Below are 16,728 nucleotides of genomic sequence, written 5' to 3' on the forward strand. Positions count from 1 at the left end.
AGAAAAGTCTTCCGGTCCCCTGAGAACCGGTCAGGCAACTTGAGGTGGGGTTCAAGAGGTGAGGTGAGGGGCACTACCATGGTAGCGTCAGGCTGGTTGACCCTCTGAGCCAGGGCCTGGACCTGTAAGGAGAGACCCTGCATTTGCTGAGCCAGGGTCTCAAGGGGGTCCATAGTAGTGTGAGGGACCAGGGTAGACTAGGTATATGGGCTTGTGATTATGTAATGATGGGGGTAAGGAAACAGACAAGTGAGCCCTAATCTACCCGCCACTCAGTCCCTGCCTACTTGCAACGACCCGCCCTAGGCGACGGGGTACAACTGGGCGACGGTCCCTACGCTCAATAAGTGCACGACAGACAAACAGACAAGGGTACACAGAAGCAAGGGAAAAGGGGCAGTTGCCCACGGCAACACCGTGAGCAACAAGAGTGGTGAACGAGTCGAGTCAAACCAGGAGTGTACGAGGTACCAAATGCAGAGCAGGAGAGTAGTCAGTAAGCCAGGGTCAATATGAAGCAGGGTCAAATATTTCAAGAAGCTGCAGCAGGGCCAGGAAACCAAACGAGAAGAATCACAAGCAAGGAGGAACAGGAAAGGCAGGTATAAATAGACAGAGGGCGGGAGCTAGCTCCGTCTGGCCAGGCTGTGATAGGTTCTCCGACTCCTAAGCCTGCCATCCTGAGTGGTGGAAGATGGAGTCAGTCTCACAGACATAGAAGCAGGTGCAGACTGATTACCTATGGGCATAGATACAGAAGCTGTGCCTGGCAGATCCTTAACAGTAGGGTTTAAGATTGCATACGTCATCCATACGTCGCCATTGATTTCAATACAAATAAAAATTTATACGTGTGATATACGTTTTGGAAAAGTACGGAAAAGTGTAGCAGACCATGCTTTTAAGGACATAGGGAAAAAAAAGGATAGAACATAAGCACACAAAACATATGCACAAACGACACCATTAGGGCATCCGTCCTGACCATAGAAATATACACGCTGTGGTACACGTTTTGACACTTTTTTTAATGTCAAAACGTGCAAGTCGTACCGCTAAAGCAATAACCTGGTCTAGGGAGTCAGAAGAGGGATAGCTAACTAGCAGGTCTTTCAGGGCGTTCGACAGACCCAACCTAAACTGGCACCTTAAGGCAGGGTCATTCCACCGAGAAGCTACGCACCACTTCCTAAAGTCAGAGCAATACTCCTCAACAGGTCTCTTACCCTGACGTAAGGTCACCAGCTGACTCACGGCAAAGGCAGTCCTGTCAGTTTCGTCATAAATGAGTCCGAGAGCAGAAAAGAAAAGATCAACGGAGGAAAGTTCAGGGGCGTCAGGAGCCAAGGAGAAGGCCCATTCTTGGGGCCCTTCCTGGAGCCGGGACATAATTATACCCACCCGCTGGCTCTCAGAACCTGAGGAGTGGGGCTTTAAGCGAAAATAGAGCCTACAACTCTCCCGAAAGGAGAGAAAAGTCTTCCGGTCCCCTGAGAACCGGTCAGGCAACTTGAGGTGGGGTTCAAGAGGTGAGGTGAGGGGCACTACCATGGTAGCGTCAGGCTGGTTGACCCTCTGAGCCAGGGCCTGGACCTGTAAGGAGAGACCCTGCATTTGCTGAGCCAGGGTCTCAAGGGGGTCCATAGTAGTGTGAGGGACCAGGGTAGACTAGGTATATGGGCTTGTGATTATGTAATGATGGGGGTAAGGAAACAGACAAGTGAGCCCTAATCTACCCGCCACTCAGTCCCTGCCTACTTGCAACGACCCGCCCTAGGCGACGGGGTACAACTGGGCGACGGTCCCTACGCTCAATAAGTGCACGACAGACAAACAGACAAGGGTACACAGAAGCAAGGGAAAAGGGGCAGTTGCCCACGGCAACACCGTGAGCAACAAGAGTGGTGAACGAGTCGAGTAAAACCAGGAGTGTACGAGGTACCAAATGCAGAGCAGGAGAGTAGTCAGTAAGCCAGGGTCAATATGAAGCAGGGTCAAATATTTCAAGAAGCTGCAGCAGGGCCAGGAAACCAAACGAGAAGAATCACAAGCAAGGAGGAACAGGAAAGGCAGGTATAAATAGACAGAGGGCGGGAGCTAGCTCCGTCTGGCCAGGCTGTGATAGGTTCTCCGACTCCTAAGCCTGCCATCCTGAGTGGTGGAAGATGGAGTCAGTCTCACAGACATAGAAGCAGGTGCAGACTGATTACCTATGGGCATAGATACAGAAGCTGTGCCTGGCAGATCCTTAACAGTAGGGTTTAAGATTGCATACGTCATCCATACGTCGCCATTGATTTCAATACAAATAAAAATTTATACGTGTGATATACGTTTTGGAAAAGTACGGAAAAGTGTAGCAGACCATGCTTTTAAGGACATAGGGAAAAAAAAGGATAGAACATAAGCACACAAAACATATGCACAAACGACACCATTAGGGCATCCGTCCTGACCATAGAAATATACACGCTGTGGTACACGTTTTGACACTTTTTTTAATGTCAAAACGTGCAAGTCGTACCGCTAAAGCAATAACCTGGTCTAGGGAGTCAGAAGAGGGATAGCTAACTAGCAGGTCTTTCAGGGCGTTCGACAGACCCAACCTAAACTGGCACCTTAAGGCAGGGTCATTCCACCGAGAAGCTACGCACCACTTCCTAAAGTCAGAGCAATACTCCTCAACAGGTCTCTTACCCTGACGTAAGGTCACCAGCTGACTCACGGCAAAGGCAGTCCTGTCAGTTTCGTCATAAATGAGTCCGAGAGCAGAAAAGAAAAGATCAACGGAGGAAAGTTCAGGGGCGTCAGGAGCCAAGGAGAAGGCCCATTCTTGGGGCCCTTCCTGGAGCCGGGACATAATTATACCCACCCGCTGGCTCTCAGAACCTGAGGAGTGGGGCTTTAAGCGAAAATAGAGCCTACAACTCTCCCGAAAGGAGAGAAAAGTCTTCCGGTCCCCTGAGAACCGGTCAGGCAACTTGAGGTGGGGTTCAAGAGGTGAGGTGAGGGGCACTACCATGGTAGCGTCAGGCTGGTTGACCCTCTGAGCCAGGGCCTGGACCTGTAAGGAGAGACCCTGCATTTGCTGAGCCAGGGTCTCAAGGGGGTCCATAGTAGTGTGAGGGACCAGGGTAGACTAGGTATATGGGCTTGTGATTATGTAATGATGGGGGTAAGGAAACAGACAAGTGAGCCCTAATCTACCCGCCACTCAGTCCCTGCCTACTTGCAACGACCCGCCCTAGGCGACGGGGTACAACTGGGCGACGGTCCCTACGCTCAATAAGTGCACGACAGACAAACAGACAAGGGTACACAGAAGCAAGGGAAAAGGGGCAGTTGCCCACGGCAACACCGTGAGCAACAAGAGTGGTGAACGAGTCGAGTCAAACCAGGAGTGTACGAGGTACCAAATGCAGAGCAGGAGAGTAGTCAGTAAGCCAGGGTCAATATGAAGCAGGGTCAAATATTTCAAGAAGCTGCAGCAGGGCCAGGAAACCAAACGAGAAGAATCACAAGCAAGGAGGAACAGGAAAGGCAGGTATAAATAGACAGAGGGCGGGAGCTAGCTCCGTCTGGCCAGGCTGTGATAGGTTCTCCGACTCCTAAGCCTGCCATCCTGAGTGGTGGAAGATGGAGTCAGTCTCACAGACATAGAAGCAGGTGCAGACTGATTACCTATGGGCATAGATACAGAAGCTGTGCCTGGCAGATCCTTAACAGTAGGGTTTAAGATTGCATACGTCATCCATACGTCGCCATTGATTTCAATACAAATAAAAATTTATACGTGTGATATACGTTTTGGAAAAGTACTGAAAAGTGTAGCAGACCATGCTTTTAAGGACATAGGGAAAAAAAAGGATAGAACATAAGCACACAAAACATATGCACAAACGACACCATTAGGGCATCCGTCCTGACCATAGAAATATACACGCTGTGGTACAAGTTTTGACACTTTTTTTAATGTCAAAACGTGCAAGTCGTACCGCTAAAGCAATAACCTGGTCTAGGGAGTCAGAAGAGGGATAGCTAACTAGCAGGTCTTTCAGGGCGTTCGACAGACCCAACCTAAACTGGCACCTTAAGGCAGGGTCATTCCACCGAGAAGCTACGCACCACTTCCTAAAGTCAGAGCAATACTCCTCAACAGGTCTCTTACCCTGACGTAAGGTCACCAGCTGACTCACGGCAAAGGCAGTCCTGTCAGTTTCGTCATAAATGAGTCCGAGAGCAGAAAAGAAAAGATCAACGGAGGAAAGTTCAGGGGCGTCAGGAGCCAAGGAGAAGGCCCATTCTTGGGGCCCTTCCTGGAGCCGGGACATAATTATTCCCACCCGCTGGCTCTCAGAACCTGAGGAGTGGGGCTTTAAGCGAAAATAGAGCCTACAACTCTCCCGAAAGGAGAGAAAAGTCTTCCGGTCCCCTGAGAACCGGTCAGGCAACTTGAGGTGGGGTTCAAGAGGTGAGGTGAGGGGCACTACCATGGTAGCGTCAGGCTGGTTGACCCTCTGAGCCAGGGCCTGGACCTGTAAGGAGAGACCCTGCATTTGCTGAGCCAGGGTCTCAAGGGGGTCCATAGTAGTGTGAGGGACCAGGGTAGACTAGGTATATGGGCTTGTGATTATGTAATGATGGGGGTAAGGAAACAGACAAGTGAGCCCTAATCTACCCGCCACTCAGTCCCTGCCTACTTGCAACGACCCGCCCTAGGCGACGGGGTACAACTGGGCGACGGTCCCTACGCTCAATAAGTGCACGACAGACAAACAGACAAGGGTACACAGAAGCAAGGGAAAAGGGGCAGTTGCCCACGGCAACACCGTGAGCAACAAGAGTGGTGAACGAGTCGAGTCAAACCAGGAGTGTACGAGGTACCAAATGCAGAGCAGGAGAGTAGTCAGTAAGCCAGGGTCAATATGAAGCAGGGTCAAATAGTTCAAGAAGCTGCAGCAGGGCCAGGAAACCAAACGAGAAGAATCACAAGCAAGGAGGAACAGGAAAGGCAGGTATAAATAGACAGAGGGCGGGAGCTAGCTCCGTCTGGCCAGGCTGTGATAGGTTCTCCGACTCCTAAGCCTGCCATCCTGAGTGGTGGAAGATGGAGTCAGTCTCACAGACATAGAAGCAGGTGCAGACTGATTACCTATGGGCATAGATACAGAAGCTGTGCCTGGCAGATCCTTAACAGTAGGGTTTAAGATTGCATACGTCATCCATACGTCGCCATTGATTTCAATACAAATAAAAATTTATACGTGTGATATACGTTTTGGAAGAGTACTGAAAAGTGTAGCAGACCATGCTTTTAAGGACATAGGGAAAAAAAAGGATAGAACATAAGCACACAAAACATATGCACAAACGACACCATTAGGGCATCCGTCCTGACCATAGAAATATACACGCTGTGGTACACGTTTTGACACTTTTTTTAATGTCAAAACGTGCACGTCAGACGTACAGTAAAAACGAGATGTGAACTTTGCCCTTACTAGGCTCATTATTGTGACGTGTCACATTTGTATATTTTAGCTTTCAAATTACGTTGGTATTTGCATATACAAGGGTAAGTTCAGACATGGCGGATCCACTGCAAATTCACAGCAAAATTTGCTGGTGTAAGGCAGCATTCACATCTGCGTCAGGGCTCCGTTCCGATGTTCCGTCGAAATTTTCCGTCGGAACACAGCCCTGACTGACACAAACGGAAACCAGAGGTTTCTGTTTCCATCACCATTGAATGAATACCATAGTCTACGCTATTGATTCCGCCAAAACGAGGGAATCCTTGCACAACGGAGACAAACAGAAACCATTTGCACCGGATCCGTCACCATTGAAATCAATGGTGATGGAATCGGAAACCTCTGGTTTCCGTTTGTGTCAGTCAGGGCTCAGTTCCGACAGAACGCTCTGACGGAACGGAGCCCTGATGCAGATCTGAACGGAGCTTTACAGGAAATCTGCAACGTAATGGCAAGCTGCGGACTTGAGTTTGAATCAGTAGTAAGTCTCTGCACCGACATTCATAATTTACCTTATAATTTCTGAATGTTTCGAGTAGAAAATGGCTGTGGCAGAGTCCCCTCTGTTGATCAAAAATGGAAAAGTAATTATACATATCTATTACATTTATTTTTATCAGAATATAACTACTACTACTCACATTATCTCAATGTCCGTTATGCTGGGACAATTAACAGCCGTTTTCAGCAATTTAAGAACACCCATTGCATTTATATCATTGTGGCTAAGACTGGGGAATAGAACAGAAAGAAATAATTATTACTTGTGAACACTCATATATATACTACTGTTAATTACAGCGATCTGCTGTCGATAATGCATACATGAACAGTCAATTATTAATTTCTCCTCCATGTGAATGCCCGTCAACCCACTTAAATGACTTTAATGGGGAAACCCAAACATTCACTAAAAGGGGTTGTCCAGTCATAATAAATTTAAGACTAACCCTCAGGATTGGACATCAATATCTGATCAGTAAGGGACCGACTATCAGCAAACCGCAGATCAGCGGTTTTGAAGGGGCTGTGGCGCTTGTACGAGCTGCTTCCCCTTTATTCCTGATCTGCTTGTACTGTGAATGGGAAAAGGCTATAATACTGTGAACCGCCACTACAAGTGTGTCAGCGAATCACAGTACGAGCAGTGACAGTAATGAAGGGGAAGCAGCACTTGTACAAGCGTCTCGGCCCCTTCAAAACAGCTGATCGGCGGGAATCTTGGTAGTCGGACCCCCACCGATCAGATATTGATCCAAAGGATAGGTCATCAATTTCTTATGACTAGACAACCCTTGTACTGTAAGTTCACATCTAGGTTGCCTACATAGTAAACATTGCCTTTTTTAATATTATGTTGTTACAGTCAAATATATAATACAATATAAGAATATACTGTGTATGTGATGTTTATACAGGAATCCAATATACGGGAAAAAAATGTCTGGATCAGGCTAGGAAAGCATGGGCTTATTTCAGCACATCAACTTGATACAATGATAACTGCAGAAAAAATGAATCAGATAGAGATGGCTGACAGTTAGTTATGGATCTCCCGGTCTATGACTTCTGCTATTCTTTACATGCAGATTAGTCAACATCCTCTTTATGTATATCTGGTGCAATAATAAACGTATTATTTTCCATAAAAGATGAGCACAATGACCAATTTAAACTTTTTATTAATGCATTTATTTTTATTTTTTAAATATGGCATGTGAGCTAGCTGGCATATTTATAAAGCCCCGCTCCCCTTTTTTCAAAAAGTAATGGAAAAACTGGGCGGTTCACCCTATTGATAAATCCGAAGCACGCTGCACTGGAGGAAAGACTGGCACACTGCCCTTATGGTGTGCCAGTATTAGTAGAGCGCCTTTATTGTGTTTGGGATTGACAGCCTCACAAGTTGATATATGGTCAGTCACCCATTTTCAGTCAGTCTTCGATAGGCAGCGAGGATTATCTATGTGCTGAGACATTAAGAGAAATATCTTAAACTGACCATGGACATATTGGACCAGGGACAACATTTTATGATGGTGAACAATAATTGCTACGTCTATGGGACTAAGGGCACGTTCACACGTGGCGGAATTGCTGTGGAATTCCTCTGCGGACAGTCCGCACTGGAAATCCGAGGCAGACAGTCTGTCCTTTTGGTTTCCACACCTTTTTCGTTATCTTCGTGCAGACGTTGTGGACAACTCCGCTGCGGACCATAGGCTGCGGTGCGGAATTTGGTGTCCGCAGCATACACTGGCTGTTGTGGACTTGATGCGTACTTGTGGCGGAATTTCTCCATTGACTTCAATGGAGTTGCAAAATTACGCAATGAAATCCGCAAATGTTATGTGTGTTGCGGATTGCTTTCACGAACAGGATATTTCATCATTCTGGCTGGATCTATCTGTTTCGAGGTCTATTGCCAGACTGAGATGGAATGTTTTAAGAGAGCAGGAAGAACTCTTCACCTGAATCCGCAACGACAAATCTGCAGCATTTTATTTCACATTTTAGGCAAAGGCGCAACGGAATCTGCAACGCAGGTATAATAGAAAACTGGTTCTTACTGGAGTTTCAGTTTGACTATAAGGGCATATTCACACACGGCAGATTTTTTTGCAGAAATCTCAACGACTGCCCATTCGTCTAAATGGGGCTTGCAGAAAACCATGTGAATGCCGGTCAAACTACCCCATTCAGATGAACAAGACTGATCTTCAACCATTTCTGCAACAAATCTGCGGCGTGTGATTATACCCTTAGTAATTTCCAACACCACTCCAACAGCAGTGTTGTATGGCCTCTATTGCAAACATAATCTTGCCAGTGGGTATGAGCTGTTTACGGAGATGCCTTTAAAATTGAGGATTTCATAAAAATTGGGTCTAATAAATCATAAACTACAAATTTATAGCACAAATGTTTTGTATGTTACTTACTCCAAAACTCTCAACTGCTCCATCTTTAAAAATAATTCAATTAATAAAGTCATGTCCTCAACCTTAAGATGGTTATTTTGCAAGCTAGAAGAAAATAAAAAAAGTAATAATGTGTATATATATATATAATAATTAATGTATAAACAATGTTACAATTACATCTTGTTAGTGTAGATATGATTACGGCAATATTTTAATGAAAACACGTCACGCATAAGATAAAGTGAAATAAAATAGAAACTTTAGGTTTACTGCAATCTAGATTAAAACATTTATATAAGGTGCTAATATAACTTTTTACTTTGTCAGAGAACTGACAGAATTGCTTAGCATACATACATATATACAGTATATATAAACTTTTTGCTCTGTAACTGGTCAAAACTGATTCAAATCTGATAACAAGAGTTTCAAACCACCACAAATTAAAATGAATGATTAATTATTAGGGTATGTTCACACGGCAACGCCAATTACGTCTGAAATTACGGAGCTGTTTTCAGGCAAAAACAGCTCCTGAATTGCAGGCGTTTTTCGCTGTGTCCAATACGGACGTAATTGGAGCTGGTTTTCAATGGAGTCAATGAAAAACGGCTCCAATTACGTCCCAAGAAGTGACAGGCACTTCTTTGAGGCGGCCATCTTTTTACGCGCCGTCTTTTGACAGCGGTGCGTAAAAAAAAAGCCTGTCTGCACAGAACACCGTAAGACCCATTGAATTCAATGGGCAGATGTTTGCCTACGGTTTGGAGCCGTTTTTTCGGGTGTAATTCGAGGCGTAAAATGCCTGAATTACGTCCGTAAATAGGGCGTGTGAACATACCCTTAAAATGGATCTGTCAACTAAAAACGCTTCCCTAAGTCAGGTCAACATATTACAGGAACAGGTCCGTTCTCCTATTAGCAAATACAACACAAAAAAATAGTGTGCCGTTTAGCTAATAGGAGTGATCAAAGAATACAGTAAACTCATAGTTAGGCCTCATTTACACGAGCGTGTGCGTTTTGCGCGCGCAAAAAACGCTGCGTTTTGCGCGCGCAAAAGGCACTTGGCAGCTCCGTGTGTCATCCGTGTATGATGCGCGGCTGCGTGATTTTCGCGCAGCCGCCATCATATTGATGAGGCTAGTCGACGCCCGTCACTGTCCAAGGTGCTGAAAGAGTTAACTGATCGGCAGTAACTATTTCAGCACCCTCGACAGTGAATGCCGAACACAATATACACCAACCTGTGAATAAAAAAAGACTTTCATACTTACCAAGAACTTCCTGCTTCCCCCAGTCCGGGCTCCCGGCCGTTGCCTTGGTGACGCGTCCCTCTCTTGTCATCCGGCCCCACCTCCCAGGATGACGCCGCAGTCCATGAGACCGCTGCAGCCTGTGATTGGCTGCAGCCTGTGCTTGGCCTGTGATTGGCTGCAGCCTGTGCTTGGCCTGTGATTGGCTGCAGCTGTCACTTTGACTGAACTGTCATCCCGGGAGGTCGGACCGGAGTTATCGGTAAGTCAGAACGTCTTTTTTTTTTTACAGGTTCATGGATTTTCGGAGCGGAAGTCACTGTCCATGGTGCTGAACCAGTTTAACGCTTTCAGCACCGTGGACAGTGACTGTCTCCTGACGTCGCGTACCCGAACATTTTTTACCGGTTTCGGTCAAAACGAGTTTGGCCGAACCCGGTGAAGTTCGGGGCGCTCATCTCGAATTTGACACTCCGTTTGGATGTTTGTAAACAGAAAAGCACGTGGTGCTTTTCTGTTTACATTCAGGAGTTTGACAGCTCTTGCGCGAATCACGCAGTTCGCACGGAAGTGCTTCCGTGCGGCATGCGTGGTTTTCACGCACCCATTGACTTCAATGGGTGCGTGAGTGCGCGAAAAACGCACGATTATAGAACATGTCGTGAGTTTTTTTCTGCGCACACGCAATGAGCGCAATTCACGCATCGTCTAAACAGCCCCATTGACTAATATAGGTGCGTACGACATGCGTGCAAAGCACGCGCGTCGCACGCGCGTATAATACGTTCGTGTAAATGAGGCCTTACAGCGCCTCTCAGCACTAAGTTACTGCTCGCTGCTGTGTATCTGGATCTCCAGCAGCCTGTCAATTACTGTGCACAGTTAGAATCAGTTGCACAAAAAGTACAAAATGCTATAGAACAAAAATGCTAGTGGACGCTGCTGTATTATTTTAATGATCCCATGGTAATACTTCCTTTTCTGTGATATTATATCCCTGTTCCGTGAGTCCATGCCTTTTTTAATACACTACAGTATTCTTCTGGCTTTAGATGCAGCTGATTGACATTGGATGCTGTTATTTCGTTTATGATCTTCAAGTACACCCAGATCCTTCTCAACAAGTGACTCCCCCAGTGTAGCTCCCCCTAGGACATATGATGCATGCAAATTGTTGGTACCCAGATGCATAACTTTACATTTATCTACATTATTCCTCATTTGCCAAGTGGACGCCCAAACACTAAGGGTACATTCACACATGGCGGAATTGCTGTTGACATCCGCTGCGGACAGTCCGCAGTGGAATTCTGCAGCAGCCGTTTTTTACATTTGTTTCTATACATTTTTAGGAAAGTTAGTTCAGACGTTACAGAAAATAACTGTGCGGAAATCAGGCTGCGGTGCAGAATTTTCCCTCCGCAGCATGCTCCTTACATTGCGGAGAAGAAGCGGAATTTCACTGCGGATTTCAGCCTTTGCAATGCAAAAACTAAAATCTGTGGCAAGTCCGCTGTGATATCTGCAACGGCTGAATTACCTGTCAATCATACAAATGTTGGTGCAGATTCGTTGCGTAATTGCCCCAAATCTGCACCAACATTTGCAGCGGAAAAATTCCGCCACATTTGAACGTGTCCTTAGTGTGTCCAAATCAGCTTGCAATTTATGAACATCTTCCATAGACTGAACTATACTACATAGTTTGGTGTCATCTGCAGAAATAGAAATAGTGCTATTAATCCCATCCTCTATATCATTAATAAAAACTAATGAGAAAACCAAACAAATAAATAAATAAATAGAACAAGAATTTGCATACGCGTTGCCTACATGGTAAACATTGTCCTTTTTTAGTATTATGTTGTCACAGTCAAGAATATAATATATAAATATCATATACATATATATATACTAGTTTATACTGTATATATATACATACATATACATATATATATATATATATATATATATATATATATATATATATATATATATATATATATATATAATGCTCTTGCAAGAATCAAATATACAAAAAAAAGACTGTGTGTATTCGGCCAGCAATGCATGGTCTAAACAGGCCTTCAGGGCTTACTTCAGCACATAAACTAGATACAGAGGATAACACGTATTTCATAAAGTACAGAAGAAGGCAGTTACTTGATTTCCTGTAGTGCAGAGCAGAAAAGGAAAGACTGCATCAGAGCCTGGACTCCATCCACTGTCAGCCGCCCCGCTGTCACTCTAAGGAACAAAAGCACAAAAAGAGTTGATATTGTTATATCAATTGCCATGAAACCTCTTTGAGACGACCTGAAAAAATTGCATTGAAAGATGACTTTCTAGATGGGTGGTTCTCTCAAAGAACATGGTCAGCATATATAGGATATGATGGAACTTCAAATTTGTCACAGAAAATCTGGTCTAGATAATGGTACACATGCGTGTAGCGACACTTAAACTGGAAAACTGGATTGTTAAAATAAGCAGCGGTATTATTATAGTATTGTAGTATTGTTATAGTAATGTAGTATTATTATAGTAATGTAGTATTGTTATAGTAATGTAGTATTATTATAGTAATGTAGTAGTGTTATAGTAATGCAGTATTATAGTAATGTAGTATTATAGTAATGTAGTATTATAGTAATGTAGTATTATTATAGTAATGTAGTATTGTTATAGTAATGTAGTATTATTATAGTAATGTAGTATTATTATAGTAATGTAGTATTGTTATAGTAATGTAGTATTATAGTAATGTAGTAATGTAGTATTATTATAGTAATGTAGTATTATAGTAATGTAGTATTGTTATAGTAATGTAGTATTATAGTAATGTAGTAATGTAGTATTATTATAGTAATGTAGTATTATAGTAATGTAGTATTATAGTAATGTAGTAATGTAGTATTATTATAGTAATGTAGTATTATAGTAATGTAGTATTATTATAGTAATGTAGTATTATAGTAATGTAGTATTATTATAGTAATGTAGTATTATTATAGTAATGTAGTATTGTTATAGTAATGTAGTATTATAGTAATGTAGTATTATAGTAATGTAGTATTATTATAGTAATGTAGTATTATAGTAATGTAGTGTTATAGTAATGTAGTATTATTATAGTAATGTAGTGTTATAGTAATGTAGTATTATAGTAATGTAGTATTATAGTAATGTAGTATTATTATAGTAATGTAGTATTATAGTAATGTAGTATTGTTATAGTAATGTAGTATTATAGTAATGTAGTATTCTAGTAATGTAGTATTATTAGGGTATGTTCACACGGCCTATTTACGGACGTAAATCGGGCGTTTTTGCCCCGAATTACGCCCGAAAATAGCGCCTCAATAGCGCTGACAAACATCTGCCCATTGAAAGCAATGGGCAGACGTTTGTCTGTTCACACGAGGCGTATATTTACGCGCCGCTGTCAAATGACGGCGCGTAAATAGACGCCCGCGTAGAAGAAGTGACCTGTCACTTCTTTGGCCGTAATTGGAGCCGCTATTCATTGACTCCAATGAATAGCAGCGCTAATTACGGCCGTAATTGACGCGGCGTTCAAGCGCCTGCACATGCCGGTACGGCTGAAATTACGGGGATGTTTTCAGGCTGAAACATCCCCGTAATTTCAGCCGTTACGGACCCCCGCCGTGTGAACATACCCTTATAGTAATGTAGTATTATAGTAATGTAGTATTGTTATAGTAATGTAATGTAGTATTATAGTAATGAAGTATTATAGTAATGTAGTATTATTAGGCTGGGTTCACACGTGGCGGAATTTCACTTAAATTCCGCTGCGGACACTCCGCAGCGTTAATCCGCAGCGGAGCCGTTTCTCCATTGACTTCCACTTTAATTTAGCAGTGTTCGTTTAGACGATGCGTAAAATTCCGCTGCGGAGCATAGGCTGCGGAGCGGAATTTGGTGTCCGCAGCATGCTCTGTCTGTTGCGGAGCAGTGGCGGACTGGTTGCGGACTCATGGCGGAATTTCTCCATTGACTGGAGATTCTAATTTCCGCAATGAAGTCCGCAGCTGTCATGCACATGTTATGTGTGCTGCGGATGCGTCTTGCTTTTTTAACTTGACATTTCTTCATTCTGGCTGGACCTATGTATTTCTAGGTCTACAGCCAGACTGAGGAAGTCAATGGGGCTCCCGTAATGACGGGAGCGTTGCTAGGAGACGTCAGTAAATAGTCACTGTCCAGGGTGCTGAAAGAGTTAAGCGATCGGCAGTAACTGTTTCTGCACCCGGGACAGTGACTACCGATCCCAATATACAGCTACCTGTAAAAAAAATTGAAGTTCATACTTACCGAGAACTCCCTGCTTCTGTCTCCAGTCCGGCCTCCCAGGATGACGTTTCAGTCTAAGTGACGGCTGCAGCCAATCACAGGCCAAGCACAGGCTGCAGCGGTCACATGGACTGGCGCGTCATCCAGGGAGGTCGTGCTGGATGCCGAAAGAGGGACGCGTCACCAAGACAACGGCCGGTAAGTATGAAATTCGTTTACTTTCACTAGGGAAAGTGCTGTCCCTTCTCTCTATCCTGCACTGATAGGGAGAAGGGAAGCACTTTTCCCGCAGTCCGCAGCAGCTAGTCCGCATCAATTTTCTGCACATTTTGGGCAGATCCGCCGCAGAATCTGCAACGCAGATTCTGTGCGGCATTGATGCGGACAGTTGCGGAGGAAATCCGCCACGTGTGGCCATGCCCTTATAGTAATATACTATTGTTATAGTAATGTAGTAATATTATAGTAATGTAGTATTGTTATAGTAATGCAGTATTATAGTAATGTAGTATTATAGTAATGTAGTATTGTTATAGTAATGTAGTATTTTAGTAATGTAGTATTATTATAGTAATATACTATTGTTATAGTAATGTAGTATTTGTATAGTAATGTAGTATTGTTATAGTAATGCAGTATTATTATAGTAATGTAGTATTGTTATAGTAATGTAGTATTATTATAGTAATGTAGTATTATTATAGTAATGTAGTATTGTTATAGTAATGTAGTATTATAGTAATGTGGTATTATAGTAATGCAGTATTATTATAGTAATGTAGTATTGTTATAGTAATGTAGTATTATAGTAATGCAGTATTATTATAGTAATGTAGTATTGTTATAGTAATGTAGTGTTATAGTAATGTAGTATTATAGTAATGTAGTGTTATAGTAATGTAGTGTTATAGTAATGTAGTATTATAGTAATGTAGTATTATAGTAATGTAGTATTTTAGTAATGTAGTATTTTAGTAATGTAGTATTATTATAGTAATATACTATTGTTATAGTAATGTAATATTGTTATAGTAATGCAGTATTTGTATAGTAATGTAGTATTGTTATAGTAATGCAGTATTATAGTAATGCAGTATTTGTATAGTAATGTAGTATTGTTATAGTAATGCAGTATTATAGTAATGTAGTATTGTAGTAATGTAGTATTATTATAGTAATGTAGTATTATAGTAATGTAGTATTGTTATAGTAATGTAGTATTATTATAGTAATGTAGTATTATAGCATTGTAGTATTATAGCATTGTAGTATTATTATAGTAATGCAGTATTATAGTAATGTAGTATTATAGTAATGTAATATTATAGTAATGTAGTATTGTTATAGTAATGTAGTATTATTATAGTAATGTAGTATTATTATAGTAATGTAGTATTGTTATAGTAATGTAGTATTATAGTAATGCAGTATTATTATAGTAATGTAGTATTGTTATAGTAATGTAGTATTATTATAGTAATGTAGTATTGTTATAGTAATGTAGTATTATAGTAATGCAGTATTATTATAGTAATGTAGTATTGTTATAGTAATGTAGTATTATTATAGTAATGTAGTATTGTTATAGTAATGTAGTATTATAGTAATGCAGTATTATTATAGTAATGTAGTATTGTTATAGTAATGTAGTATTGTTATAGTAATGTAGTATTATAGTAATGTAGTATTATAGTAATGCAGTATTATAGTAATGTAGTATTGTTATAGTAATGTAGTGTTATAGTAATGTAGTATTATAGTAATGTAGTATTATAGTAATGTGGTATTATTATAGTAATATACTATTGTTATAGTAATGTAATATTTTATAGTAATGTAGTATTTGTATAGTAATGTAGTATTGTTATAGTAATGCAGTATTGTTATAGTAATGTAGTATTATAGTAATGTAGTATTATAGTAATGCAGTATTATAGTAATGTAGTATTGTTATAGTAATGTAGTGTTATAGTAATGTAGTATTATAGTAATGTAGTATTATAGTAATGTAGCATTATAGTAATGTAGTATTATAGTAATGTAGTATTTTAGTAATGTAGTATTATTATAGTAATATACTATTGTTATAGTAATGTAATATTTTTATAGTAATGTAGTATTGTTATAGTAATGCAGTATTTGTATAGTAATGTAGTATTGTTATAGTAATGCAGTATTATAGTAATGCAGTATTTGTATAGTAATGTAGTATTGTTATAGTAATGCAGTATTATAGTAATGCAGTATTTGTATAGTAATGTAGTATTATTATAGTAATGTAGTATTATAGTAATGTAGTATTTGTATAGTAATGTAGTATTTGTATAGTAATGTAGTATTGTTATAGTAATGCAGTATTTGTATAGTAATGTAGTATTATAGTAATGTAGTATTATAGTAATGTAGTATTTGTATAGTAATGTAGTATTGTTATAGTAATGCAGTATTTGTATAGTAATGTAGTATTATAGTAATGTAGTATTGTTATAGTAATGCAGTATTTGTATAGTAATGTAGTATTGTTATAGTAATGCAGTATTATAGTAATGTAGTATTGTAGTAATGTAGTATTATTATAGTAATGTACTGTTGTTATAGTAGTTCAAATAACTAATTGATTAACAATAATTTTGTATTGTATCAAATTTGAAAGTAATGCGGCCCGTCAACTTCACTTCTTTTTTTTATGTGCGGCCC

At 41.1% G+C, this 16,728-nt stretch overlaps 1 protein-coding gene across 1 annotated transcript in view; it reads right to left on the minus strand.

The window, feature by feature from the left end:
* The window catches only part of NLRC5 (NLR family CARD domain containing 5), a 161,728-nt gene that overhangs the window by 138,983 nt on the left and 6,017 nt on the right, over positions 1-16,728 (minus strand). The window contains exons 5-8 of the mRNA XM_075837146.1: positions 11,878-11,961; positions 8,477-8,560; positions 6,176-6,265; positions 6,047-6,097 (exon numbers count right to left, since the gene is read on the minus strand). Coding sequence (XP_075693261.1) covers positions 6,047-6,097; positions 6,176-6,265; positions 8,477-8,560; positions 11,878-11,961 — 309 coding nt within the window. The remainder of the gene's footprint in view (positions 1-6,046; positions 6,098-6,175; positions 6,266-8,476; positions 8,561-11,877; positions 11,962-16,728) is intronic.

This window comes from Rhinoderma darwinii, chromosome 9 (genome assembly GCF_050947455.1).
Source record: "Rhinoderma darwinii isolate aRhiDar2 chromosome 9, aRhiDar2.hap1, whole genome shotgun sequence".
Lineage (NCBI taxonomy): Eukaryota > Metazoa > Chordata > Amphibia > Anura > Rhinodermatidae > Rhinoderma > Rhinoderma darwinii.